The 13,719-nt window shown below is 45.1% G+C and overlaps 1 protein-coding gene across 1 annotated transcript in view; it reads right to left on the bottom strand.

Moving 5' to 3' along the window:
* The window catches only part of LOC132820350 (transmembrane 9 superfamily member 2-like), a 120,439-nt gene extending 110,139 nt beyond the window's left edge, over window positions 1-10,300 (bottom strand). The window contains exon 1 of the mRNA XM_060832387.1: window positions 10,061-10,300. Coding sequence (XP_060688370.1) covers window positions 10,061-10,252 — 192 coding nt within the window. The 5' untranslated portion in view covers window positions 10,253-10,300. The remainder of the gene's footprint in view (window positions 1-10,060) is intronic.
* Between the last annotated feature and the right edge of the window lie 3,419 nt (window positions 10,301-13,719).

The following is a 13,719-nucleotide window of genomic DNA, read 5'->3' as shown; positions in this document are numbered from 1 at the left end:
CTTTATGTGAAGCCAGTTAACAAGGTTAAGAACATTCATTGTGTATCAGCAGATGGCTTAATCTTTACTATTTCCATTCACTGATTGTAATAGTCACCCAACATGTATGCTGCCTTATCTGAATGCTCCTCACTGTAAGTGACTATATAATTCATTAAGAAACTGCTGTTTGAGAGAAGACCGAGAACTCATGTCTCTGTGCACATGGGTGATCATTCTCTCTCCACCCAAGGTTCGGAATAAAGATGGAGGTGGTAAGACTAAATTGTGTCTGTGTTTTGTTTCAACTGACACGGGCATAGGGAAATGGGAGGATAAAGGGGTATATGCCTGAAACATTGATTTGCCTACTCCTTGGATGCTGCCTGACTGGCTGTGCTTTTCCAGCATCCCACTCAACTTAAATTGGGAGGGTGGGGGTCAACTACAACCAAACTGGACAAGAATTGGAGAATGTAGATTGGGAGCAAATCCAAATCTGACAGACAGGAGTCTCTCCAGTTGATCAGTGTAGTACAGGCAAGTTCCTGTGAAAATAAAGGGTAGGAATGGCAGGATTCAGTAACTTTGAATGGCAGGGGAAATCATCTTAGTCAAAAAAAGGAAGCATACCCAAGGTCTAGGCAACTAAAAACAGGTGAAGCCCTTGAAAACATAGAGAAAGGAAGGAGGAGTGCAGCTCAACTCAAAGTGGGTACTAGGAGAGGTAAATTGGGCTACGAAATGTTCTTGTACAGCGCGGTTAAGGATAATCCAAAGGCATTTTATACATATATTAGGAACAAGGAAGCAGCTAAAGATAGATTAGACCCATTCAAGCATTGAGGAGGAAGGCAGAAGTGTGTACTGCAGATGCTGGAATTGAGAGTCAAGGTTAGAGAGTGGTGCTGGAAAAGCACAGCAGGTCAGGCAGCATCCGAAGAGCAAGACAGTCAATGTTTCAGGCATAAATCCTTGATCAGGATAAAGGAGGAAGGTTGTGTGGAGCGAGACGAAATGAGTGAGATCCTAAATGAGTACATTACATCGATCACCAAAGAGAGGGATGCTCAAGTTAGGGAAAGGTTAGATTTCCTACCGGCCCTTCAGCCCAACAATTCTGCACCAATTGTCCGACAGTAACCCACCCAGACCCATTCCCCTATCCTATATTTACCCTAACGCACCTAACACTATGGGTAATTTAGCATGACCAAATCACCTGATCAGCACATCTTTGGATTGTGGGAGGAAACCCACGCAGACAGAGAGAGAATGTGCAAACTCCACACAGTCAGTCACCCAATGGGGAAATTGAACCCGGGTCCCTGGTACTATGAGGCAGCAGTGCCAACTGCTGAGCCACCATGCAGCCCCAAGGTGTGTGAATACTCTCAGGCAAGTCAACATAATGGAGGATTGGAAGAGTTGGGTGTCGCGAAATATCAGGGTCTGCCCCAGGGCCGGACAGGATTCTATCCCAACATACTGTGGGAGCTAAGGGAGGAAACAACTGGGGTCTTAAATATCATTGCACCTTCAGCCCCAGGCAAGGTTGTTCCTTTAGGACAAAGTGAGGACTGCAGATGCTGGAGATCAGAGCTGAAAAGGTGTTGCTGGAAAAGCTCATGCCCAAAACGTCAATTCTCCTGCTCCTTGGATGCTGCCTGACCTGCTGCGCTTTTTCAGCAACACATCTTCAGCAAGGTTGTTCCTTTGTTTGAGAAGGGAAACGGAGATAATCCAGGTAATTACAGACCAGTGAGCCTTATGTCAGTGGCAGGGAAGCTGCTGGGGAAGATACCGAGACACAGGATTAGGAAGTGAATGAACTTGCTAGCTTTAGGCATGTTAGGCATGAATGACAAGAATGATTGGTCAACTTTGAGGAGTGACAAGACTGATTGATGAGAGAAGGGCAGTGGATGCTGTTGACATAGACTTCAGTAAGGCATTTGACAAGTAACCTTCATGGCAGACTGGTAGAGAGACAAGGTAGAGTCTCATGGTGAGCTGGCTAGGTGGATACCAAACTGAATTGGTCACATAGAAAGCAGCTGTGGAAGGGTGCTTTTCAGAAAGGAGATCAGTAGTGGTGTTCTGCAAGCAGTGCTGGGACCTTTGTTGTTGTAATATCTATAAATGATATGGAGGAAAATGTTGGTGGTTTGATTAATAAATTTGTAAGGATGACACCAAAATTAGTGAAGTTGCAGATAGTAAGGAGGATTGTCAGAGCACACAACAGCATATAGATAGAGTGCAGATTTGGGCAGAGGAATGTCAGATCGAATTTATTCCAGACAAATGCAAGGTGATACCCTTGAAAGATCAAACTCGGATGCAAATTATACAATAAAAGGCAGAACCTTTAGGAGCATTGACAGAGGGATATCGGTGTACTGGTCCACAGATCCCTCAGTGACAACACAGGTGGGTATGGTGGCCAAGGCAGCAGACTTCATTGCCTTCATTGGCCAGAGCATCAAATATAAAAGCTGGGAACTCATGTTCCAGTTGGACAAAAAAACCAGAATTAGGCCACACGTGAAATATTGCATGCAGTCCTGGTCACCGTACTACTAAAAAGGGCATGGATGCTTTGGAGAGGGTGTAGAGAAGATTTACCAGAATGTTGTCTGATCTAGAAGGTTTTAGTTATGATGAGAGGTTGGAAACACTCTTTTCACTGGAAAGACAGAGGCTGAGGGGCAACCTGAGAGGGGTCTACGTTATTATGATAGGCACAGATAGTGTGGAGAGTCAGAGGCTCTATCCCAGGGTGGAAAGGTCAACTACGAGAGAGCACAAGTTCAAAGATGAAAGAAGTAAAAGTTTAGAGAGGTGCAAGAAAAATGTTTCAAAGAGGTGTGTGTGTGTGTGTGTGTGTGTCTGGAATACCCTGCATGTGGAAGCGGTGGCATACAGGCACATTTGGAGTATTGAAGGTATATCTTGACAGGCATGTACGGAAGACAAAGGGAGGAATACAAACCGCACGTGGGTATTAAGAAGCAAATCTAAAGGAATTGGAATTGGCACAGGCTTGGTGGGCCAAAGGGCCTGTTCCTGCACTGTACTGAATTGTACTATATTATATTAATTTCCAATTCCATTTGATTTTAATCGAAGACATTAAGAGACTAAAATGCATTTAAAAAAGAAACATGGACCCAAGATGATTGAAGGATCACTTGACCACACTGAGGCAAGTTCAGGAAACCAATGTGCAATGGAAAAAAAGATGAATGTTTTATTGAAAGATATCACACCTAATCAGAGTCAGGCACCAAGAAATCCTCATCTCCTGTTTTACATTTAAATTTACATTTCTCTAATCAGGTGCACATATTGGACATTAAAGGCTTTCTATAATTATCTAGCTCAGAAAGGGAATATAACCAGACTCCAGAATGCACAAATTAACTTTTTCAGAAGCTGCTTGGCTGAACAAAAGAAAGTAAATGGATTGGTAACAAAAAAAAAGAGTGGACGTCTCTCCCACCGCCTCTCTTCCATCCCTTCCCATCTGACCACCTCGATTCAACCCCTTCCTGTCCATGTACTTCTTCACTACCCCCACCCACTTCCAGTCTCCTTCCCCATTGGTAATTCTGAAGTAAAAGCAGAATGAGAGAAATGGTGTATCACTCAAAACAAAAAGACATTGTGTCCAAGGTTCCTGTCTTACATTCATTAGGGTAATTTGCAAAACACACCAAGAAAGGTGAGGTTTTTGCAAAGTGCCCTGATAATGCAAGACAGACCTTTGACAAAATGTCTTTTTCTCAGCTATACTCAAGTTCTATACTATCAAACGCTAGAAACACTTAGCAGGTTGAACATTCACTACTAGAGCGAAATAGAAACAAGTTAAATATGACTATCTTCAGATGACTAGAGTTTCTCTCTCCACAGATGCCAACGCACTTGAGTTCTTTTCAGCTGTGCTGTTCACATTCAAATGTTTAGGGTGTAGGTTTGCTTGCTGAGCTGTAGGTTTGATATCCAGACGTTTCATTACCTGGCTCGGTAACATCATCAGTGACGACCTCAAAGTGAAGCGAAGCTGTTGTCTCCTGCTTTCGATTTATATCTTTCTCCTGGATGGGGTTCCTGGGGTTTGTGGTGATGTTATTTCCTGTTCGTTTTTTTGAGGGGTTGATAGATGGCATCTATATCTGTGTGTTTGTTTATGGCATTGTGGTTGGAGTGCCAGGCCTCTAGGAATTCTCTGGCATGTCTTTGCTTAGCCTGTCCCAGGACAGGGTCTCGCATGCAGTGTGCGTTTTGAACTGGGAGCAGACCTCACAGTAAACCAAATAATCAATTATGCCACCAAAATAGTGCCTGCCCGTCTCATTCAGATAATCGAGGTTCCTCTGTACATAGAAACAGAGATCTCTGTTCATCTACACTACCAAGAATATTACCATTAGCCCAGTACTTTTTATTCCTGTTGCCCTTTCCAAAGCGAATCACCTCACTTTTCCACATTAAACTGCATTGGCCACCTCTTCGCCCAGCTGTGCAGCTTATCTATGTCCCTCTGCAACTTGCAGTATCCTTCAACACTATCCACAACTCCACTGACCATAATGTCATCCACAAATTTACTAATCCATCCTTCTATGCCCTCATCCAGGTCATTTATAAAAATGACCAACAGTACACAACTAGCAGCTGAACTCCAGGATGAACATTTCCCATCAACCACCACCCTGTCTTCTTTCAGCTAGACAATTGCTGATCCAAACTGCTAAATCACCCTCAATCCCATGCCTCTATTTTATGCAATAGCCTACTGTGGGGAACCTTTTCAAACACCTTACTAAGTCCATATACACCACATCGACCGCTTTACCCTCGTCCACCTTCTCAATGAACTCAATAAGGTTTGTGAGGCACGACCTACTCTTCACAAAACCAAGTTGACTATCCCTAATAAACTCATTCCTCTCTAAATGATTATAAATTCTGTCTCTAATAACTCTTTCCAACATTTTACCCACAACTGAAATAACGCTCATCGGTCTTCAATTACCAGAGTTGTCTGTACTTCCCTTCTTGAACAAGGGGACAACATTTGCTATCCTCCAGTCTTCTGGCACTATTCCTGTAGACAACAACAAAGATCAAAGCCAAAAACTCTGCAATCTCTTCACTGGCTTCCCAGAGAATCCTAGGATAAATCCCATCTGGTCTGGGACTTATCTATTTTCACACTTTCCAGAATTGCTAACACCTCGTGAACCTCAATCCTGTCTAGTCCAGTAGCCTCTATCTCAGTACTGTCCTCAACAACAGTGGGAAAAAAAAAGACGAAAAATACTTAGTTAGCCCTTCCCTATCTCCTCAGACTCCACGGACAACTTTCCACTACTATCCTTGATTAGCCCTAATCTTTGTGTTTTTTTTTAATTCATGATATACCTATAGAAAGCTTTAGGGTTTTCCTCGATCCTATCTGCCAATGACTTCTCAGGTCCCATACTCGCTCTTCTTGGCTCTCTGTTTTGGTCTTTCCTGGCCTCATCCTAATATAAGCTGCCTCCTTCTTCCTCCTGACAAGAGATTCAACTTACTTAGTAAACCACGGCTTCCTTACTAGACTACGTCCTCTCTGCCTGACAGGTACCTACTTATCAAGGACACAACAGCTGGTCCGTGAATAAGCTCCACATTTCAATTGTGTCCATCCCTGCAGTTTCCTTCCCAATCCTAAATCTTGCCTAATCGCATCATAATTGCCTTTCCCTCAGCAATAGTTTTTGCCCTGCAGTATATACCTATCCCTTTCCATTGCTAAAGTCAACATAACCAAACTGTGGTCACTGTCAAAGTACTCACCTCCATCCATATCTAACATAGCCAGGTTCATTAACCAGTTCAAATCCAATGTGGCCTCACTCTTGTCTACATACTGTGTCAGGAAACTCTCCTGCACACATTGAACAAAAATTGACCCATCTAAAGTACTTGAACTACAGTATTCCCAGTCAATATTTGCAAAGTTAATGCCCCCAATATAACTACCCCATTAATCTCACTCCTATCTAGAATTATCTTTGCTATCCTTTCCTCTACATCTCTGAAAACTATTCGGAGGTCTACAGAAAAATCCCAATAGAGTGATCTCTCCTTTCCTGTTTCACACCTCAGCCCATACTACCTCAGTAGATGAGTCCTCAAAGCCCTTTCTGTCACCCTAATACTGTACTTAACAATGCCACACCTCCCCCTCTTTTACCATCTTTTCCATTGTTACTGAAACTCCTAAATCCTGAAACAACCAATCCTGTCCCTGTTCTATCCATGTCTCCAAAATGGCCTCATGTAAGTCCCAGCTACCAACCCACTCTGCAAGTTCACCCACTTGATTCTGGATACTCCTGATGTTGAAGTAGACATACTTCAAACCACCTTCCTGATTGGAAGGGATTGCCAGCTTGAAACCTCATTCCTAACCTCACTACTCACAACTTCCTGGACACTGGAGCTACAATTTAGGTTCTCATCCCACAGCTGAATTAGTTTAAACCCTCCCAAAGAGCATTATCAACCCTCACCTAGCCTTACTGAATGGTGGAGTAGGCTTGAAAGAGAGATAATATAAAAAGCAAAGTAAAGATGTCATAATCTTACTAGATCATGAGACGCACACAACTGGTGTTAGTTCAACCTCAAGGGCATCACATTCAGACGAGGACAAAGGTTGAAACAGAAATAGTAACCTATATTGTAACCTCAGCCAGTGCAGAAATGGTATCCATGCTGCTGGTGTCACTCTGCATCACAAACCAGCCATTCAGCCAACTGAGCTAACAGACCAGAAAGAGACCATTGAGCAAAATCATGACTGATCTGATAATCCTCAAATCCATTTTGCTGTTTTTGCCCCATAACAATTCCCAAAATCTGAGCTATACTCAAGTTCTGTAATCGACACACTTAGCTATTTAAGCACTCATTACTCCAGACAGATAGGAGCAAGTAAAATAGGAAATAGCCTTTTTCAGACTAGTTTCTGTCTCCACAGATGCAGCCAGACTTGCTGAGTTATCGTTTATCCTAGCCTTGAATATACCTTACGGCCCATACTCTGCAGTAAAGAATTCTACAGATTCACTGACCTTTGAAAGAAGAAACTCTATCATCTGTCTTAAATGTGAGATCCTTGGAGATTATGTCCTCTGGTACTAAAGTCTTCCACAAGGGAAAACAACCATTCTGCATTTATCCCTGTCAAGTCCCCAAGAAATCTTGTGTATTTCAACAAGGCTGCCTCCCATCTTTCGAGATTCCAAGTAGCACAGGCCCAACTAACTCAACTCGTAAAATGCAACCCCTCCACATCTTGTATTAATTGAGTGAGTTTTCTCTGGACTGCCTCCAATGCCAGAATACGTTTCCTTCAATAAGAGGATCAAAACTGCTCACAGTATTCCAACTGAGTTCTGTCTGGTGCCTTGTATAGTTTCAACATTTATGTTCCATGTCCTTCGCCTTTCCTATAGCCCAGTGAATTTGGATAAGAACTCACGAATCCACATGTCTGCAATCTTTCTCCATTTAAACAATATTCAGCACCTGTATCCTTCCTGTCAAAGTGCATAACCTCATTTTCTCACATATATTCCATCCGCGAGGATTCAGCCCACTCACTTGACTGACTTATATCCCTCTGCAAACAATCTATCATACCTGCCTTCCCACATATTTTTGGGTCATCCACAAACTTGGCTACAGTATAATCAGTTTCCTCTTCCAGAAAAAAAGAGATTATAAATGACTGGGCACAGCACTGATCTGTGTCACACGAAAACCACTCCTCCAACTCAACTCTGCCTTCTATTAGCCAATCCTGTATCCATACTAAAACACCACCTCGAAGGAGATGGGTTATGATTTTAATTCAGCTATTTTGTGCACCTTACCAAATGCCTTCTCAAAATCCAAATGTTACTTACACTGTCTCCCCTTACCATGCTTACCACACAGCCAGAGACATACAACAGGAAACAGACCCTTCAGTCCAACCAGTCCAAATTGAACATAATCCCAAACTAAACTCATCCCACCTGTCTACTCCTGGCCGAAATTGCTACAAACCCTTCCTCTTCATATACATATCCAAACGTCTTTTAAACATTGTTAAAAATCATAACACCAGGTTATAGTCCAATAGGTTTAATTGGAAGTACACTAGCTTTTGGAGCGATGCTCTTTCATCAGGTGATAGTGGAAGGCTCAATCCTAACACAATTTATAGCAAAACATTGTAATTGTACCCATATCCACCACTTCAAGAAGTTCATTCCACATGAACCACCCTGTGTCTAAAAATATTTGCCCATGTCTTTCTTAAATTGTTCTTCTCGCCTTAAAAATGTGCCTCCGGTCTCGAAATCCCTCTCCTAGGGGAAGACAATTACCAGTAACTGTATCTATACCCCTCATTACATTATGAACTTCTATAACAACTCGACTTCCAACACTCCAGTCATCCTCTCTGAATTCTTGTAAAATTTTCAAGCATGATTTCCCCTTCCTGGAGCCATACTGACTCTGCTTGATCGTATATTTATAAATGATCCGTTACATCTTAGAGTAAACATACTTTTTCCCAAGAAGAGATGTTATAGTAAACCTGCTTATCACCTTTTTTGATGCCATCCCTTTTAACGTTTTTTCAGTTCCTACTTTGTAGATTTGCGCACACGTTTCCATCTCCTACAATGGCTATTCTTCTTTCTCCTACACTGCTACCCTGTGATGTCACCAATGTTCTTCTGACTTAGTATAAGATTCTCCCAGTTTAGGTCTCAAAGTTATTCACTCATGAAATTTTATTTCCTCTATTTTTAATCAATTTCTTCAAGACCTTATTGGAGGAGTATAAAATCATGAGCATAGATAGTGAATGACAACAATCTTTTCCCTCAGGTGATGGAGAGCTAAACTCAAGGGCATATTTTTTAAGGTGAGGCGGCAAACATTTAAAAAGGACATGACAGCCAACTTTCTCTTACAGAGAATAGTTTGTGTGGAATGAACTGCCAGAGTGGATGTAGACACAGTCACTACGTTCAAAGTACATTTGGATAAGTACGTGAACACAAAAAGGTCTGATGCATTATAGGCCAAGCGCAGACAAGTAGGACTGGTCTATGGTTTATCATGGTGGATATGGACCTAAGGCTCTGCTTCCATGCTGAGACACTCTGGGATGCTATAACTGTGGCCAGATTGAGGCTGTTGGATCTTTATTTCCAACATCCATGTTTGGTCATCTTTCTCCAAATGGACTCACCAACTTTTCTGACTCCTGAACTTCTGCTCCAGAGCTAAGTTGCTGCTTTATCTTGGTCTCCATCCAGAGAATTCTGAGCACAAAACCACCCCGTCCCCATCCACAAACACGATCACCAGCGACTCCTCACACAAAAATAACAGAACATCTCTCTCCCTTTCCCCCTTCTCTCGCCCCCACCCATCCACACTCTGACAGAGATAAGACCACCCACAGCCCCTCCTCACACAAGGGGAGAGAGCACCTCTCCCCTTCCTCCTTCTCTCCCCCTCCCAGACAGACAGGACTACCCCCACCCCCAGCAGCCAGAAGCTGAAGCCCGGGTGGCCGCCTGTTTGCTCCGAGCAGTAAGTCAGGATGGCTCCGGCTCTGCAGCTTTCACAGTCAGCGGCTCCGGGCGGAGGGAACAAGGCCTCCCCTCCCTCTCCCTCTCCCTCCCTCTGCCGCTGCCTCCGATTGGAGAGTGCGGGAAATAATGGCCCGGTGCAGCCCCAAGCCGAGGCCACGACCAGGCTTCCGGCCCCAGCTCAACCAACCCCAGGCCCCCGGCCCTTCAGCTCCAACCCCGGCCCCAAACCTTCAACTCAAGCCCCCAGCTCTGGCCGGGCCTCCGGCCCCAGCCCCAGGTGGAGGCCCCGGCCCCGGCCCCAGCCCCAGCCCCAGCCCCAGGTGGAGGTGGAGGCCCCGGCCCCGGCCCCGGCCCCGGCCCCAGGGGGAAGGCCCCGGCCCCGGCCCCAGGGGGAAGGCCCCAGCCCCGGCCTCGCTTACCTTACACGTCTCGGTCTCCTCCCCTTTCTGACAGAAGCTGACAGGCGCTAGTCCCGGAAGGTAGAAGGCGGCTGAAGGCGCTAGTTGCAGCAGGATGGCGGTGAGGAACAGCAGCGGGGCGGGCTCCCCGAGCCGGGGACTGGGCCCGCCTCGGCCGGGGCCTGGGCCTTTCTGAACCGCCGGAGTCGCCATTGAGTGGGAGCGGGGCTGAGAGCGCGAGGCCTTGTGGGTGTGGGTGCGGCACGACACGACACGGCACGATGACCCGCCTCCCTTGGCAACGAGCGCCATGGCAACAGGGTTCCCTAGTAACCGGGGGCCATGGCAACAGGCTCCCTGGCAATCGAGCTCAATGGCAACAGGACGCCTTAGTAACAAGTCTCCCTAGCAACAAGGTTTCCGGGCAACCAGGATCTCTGGAAACTGAAGTTCCTGACAGCTGGAGGCCCAAGAAAACTGGTCTCATGGCAACTGGCCTCCCTAGCAACCACAATACATGGTAACTAGGCTCCATGGCAACAGGGTTGCCAAGCAACCGTGACAATCGACCTCCATGGCAACAGTTACTTCAACCAGCCTCCCTAGCAACTGAACTTTCTGGTAACAAGTTCTAGAGAGAGCTGGGTTTCCCAGCAAACTGGCCCCATGGTAACCAAACTCACCGGCAACTGAGTTCATTCGCAACTTGTGCCCTAGTAACCAGGTTAAGCACCTTGGCAACAAAGCTTTTCATCAACATGGTTCACTGGTTACCAAGCTCCCTGTCAACTGAGGTGCCTTACGATCAAGGTTCCTGACAACTGACCTATGGCCATTGGTTTCCATGGCACCAGGTTTCTGTGACAAGTCGATTCCTCAGCAAGTGTTTCCGACCAATGAATAGTACAGCACAGGAACAAGCCCTTCAGCATACCATGCCTGTGCCAACACCTAAAGCCTTTCTAAATTAAAAACCTTTTGCCTCTACACAGTCAATACCCCTCTACTACCTGCCTATTCATATATCTGCCAAGATTCTTCGTAGATGTTGCTATTGCATCCACCTCCATCACCTCCTCTGGCAGTGCATTCCAGGTACTTACCACCATCTGTGTAAAAAACCTGCCTCTCCCATCTCCTTTAAACTTTCCCCCATTACCTTAAACCTGTGTACCCTAGTAATTGACGTTTCTGCACTGGCAAAAAGAACTGGGAGCAGACCAATTCTATCAACAAAGACGGCATACTCAAACTACTGGACCTGTGCCGCACGACACACTTCACATTCAACAACCAAATATATGAACAAATCAGTGGCACACACATGGGCTCACCCATCTCTGGACTCATAGCAGAAGCGGTAATGCAAAGATTAGAACAAACAGGCTTACCACAAATTCAACCCAAACTCTGGGTCAGATATGTGGATGACACCTTTGTAATTAGTAAAAACACAGAAATAGAGAACACACACCGGATCATCAACGCCACACTCACAGGAATCCGATTAATTAGAGAGGAAGAAAAGGACAACCAACACCCATTCCTAGATGTGATGGTACAGAGAACACCAAACAGAGAATTCACCACAAAGCTATACAGGAAAGCCACACACACAGACCAAGTCCTGAACTACGAAAGCAACCACCCCAACACACACAAAAGAAGTTGCATCAAGACACTGTTCAAAAGGGCTACAACACACTGCAGCACACCAGAACCGCAAAAAGAGGAAGAAGAACACCTATACAATGTATTCGCCAAAAACGGATACCTGCGCAATTTCATCAACAGATGCCTAAGGGAAACACAACGGAACGAGGACATGCCGCAACCCAAAGGACTAGCCACACTACCATACATCAAGAGCATTTCTGAACTGACAGCCAGACTACTGCGACCACTGGGACTCATAACAGCACACAAACCAACAGCCATTCTCAGAAAACAACTCACCAAAACGAAGGACCCGATACCCAGCATGAGCAAAACCAATGTAGTGTACAAAATCCCATGCAAGGACTGCACAAAACACTACATAGGAGAAACAGGAAGACAGCTAAAGATTCGCATCCATGAACACCAACTAGCCACGAAACGACGCGACCAGCTATCCTTAGTAGCCACACACACAGATGACAAGCAACATGAGTTCGACTGGGACAACACTACTATTATAGGGCAAGCCAAACAGAGAACAGCCAGGGAATTCCTAGAGGCATGGCATTCATCCACAGATTCAATCAATAAGCACACCGACCTGGACCCAATATACCGACCACTACAACAGACAGCTGGAACTGACAACCGGAAGCGACAGAGACAAACCACTATAAATGCCGGAGGAAACATCACAGAAGTGCTTCACAGGAGGCTCCCAAGCACTGACGATGTCACCTAGACAGGGGACGAAACGTCTGTAACACAAATTCCCAGCTTGGCGTCAGAACCACAACAATGAACACCCGAGCTACAAATCTTCTCACAAACTTTGAATTCCGTACACGCACCACCCATTGCATGAAAACATTGTCCCTTAGGTCCCTTTTATATCTTTCCCCTCTCACCCTAACCCAATGCCCTCTAGTACTAGACTCCCCCCTGGGAAGAGACTGTCTATTTACCTTGTCCATGCCCCTCAAGATGTTATAAACCCCTATGAGGTCACCTCTCAGCCTCTACACGCTAGGAAAACAGCCCCAGCCTATTCAGCCCCTCCCTATAGCTCAAATCCTCCAACCCTGGCACCAGCCTTGTAAACCTTTGTAAATCAAATGTTGGGGCTGTATTACAGGTCTCCCAACAGTGATTGTGACACAGAGGTACAAATATGTGAACAGATTATGGAGAGATGTGGGACCAACAGGGTGGTGATGATAGGAGATTTTCATTTTCCCAATGTTGACTGGGATTCACTTAGTGTTAGAGGTCTAGATAGAGCAGAATTTGTAAGGAGCATTCAGGAGGGCTTTCTCAAGCAGTATGTAAATAGTTCAACTTGAGAATAGTCCATACTGGACCTGGTGTTGGGGAATGAGCCTGGCCAGGTGGTTGAAGTTTCAGTAGGAGATTACTTTGGGAATAGTGATCACAATTCCAGAGAGGGTCATGTCGTTTTGTGGCTAGTAGATGTTCATGTATCTTGGTGGCGAGTTTTTTTTTCTACATTGGACAAACAGGCAGAAATCTAGCCACCAGGACACATGAACATCAACTAGCCACAAAACGACATGACCCTCTCTCACTCGTATCCTTACATACGGATGACGAAGGACACCACTTCGATTAGGACAACCTATCCATCCTAGGACAAGTCAAACAGAGACACACATGAAAATTCCTAGAAGCATGGCTTTCCAACCGGAATTCTATCCAACAAACACATTGACTTGCACCCCATTTACCACCCCATGAGAAAAAGAACAGGTAAAGGCATCACCGTTGGAAATGATGTCACCACAGGAAATGACATCACCAACCCATGGAAATTCAAAAATATACAGAAGAACCTCAATTATCTGAATATCAGATTATCCGAAGGAGATCTCGAGGTTCCAATTTTAACATTATATCAAAGACGTGTTTCCAATACTGATCGTCTCCTTTGTTTACAGTGATTAAAAGTGAACTCGGCTTATTGAAATGCTGCCGAGAACAGCTCTGGACACCAATGGGATCCC

This window comes from Hemiscyllium ocellatum, chromosome 11 (genome assembly GCF_020745735.1).
Source record: "Hemiscyllium ocellatum isolate sHemOce1 chromosome 11, sHemOce1.pat.X.cur, whole genome shotgun sequence".
In the NCBI taxonomy this organism is placed as follows: domain Eukaryota; kingdom Metazoa; phylum Chordata; class Chondrichthyes; order Orectolobiformes; family Hemiscylliidae; genus Hemiscyllium; species Hemiscyllium ocellatum.
Note: the sequence above shows the minus strand (reverse complement) of the source record. Positions and strands in the feature narration are given on the sequence as shown.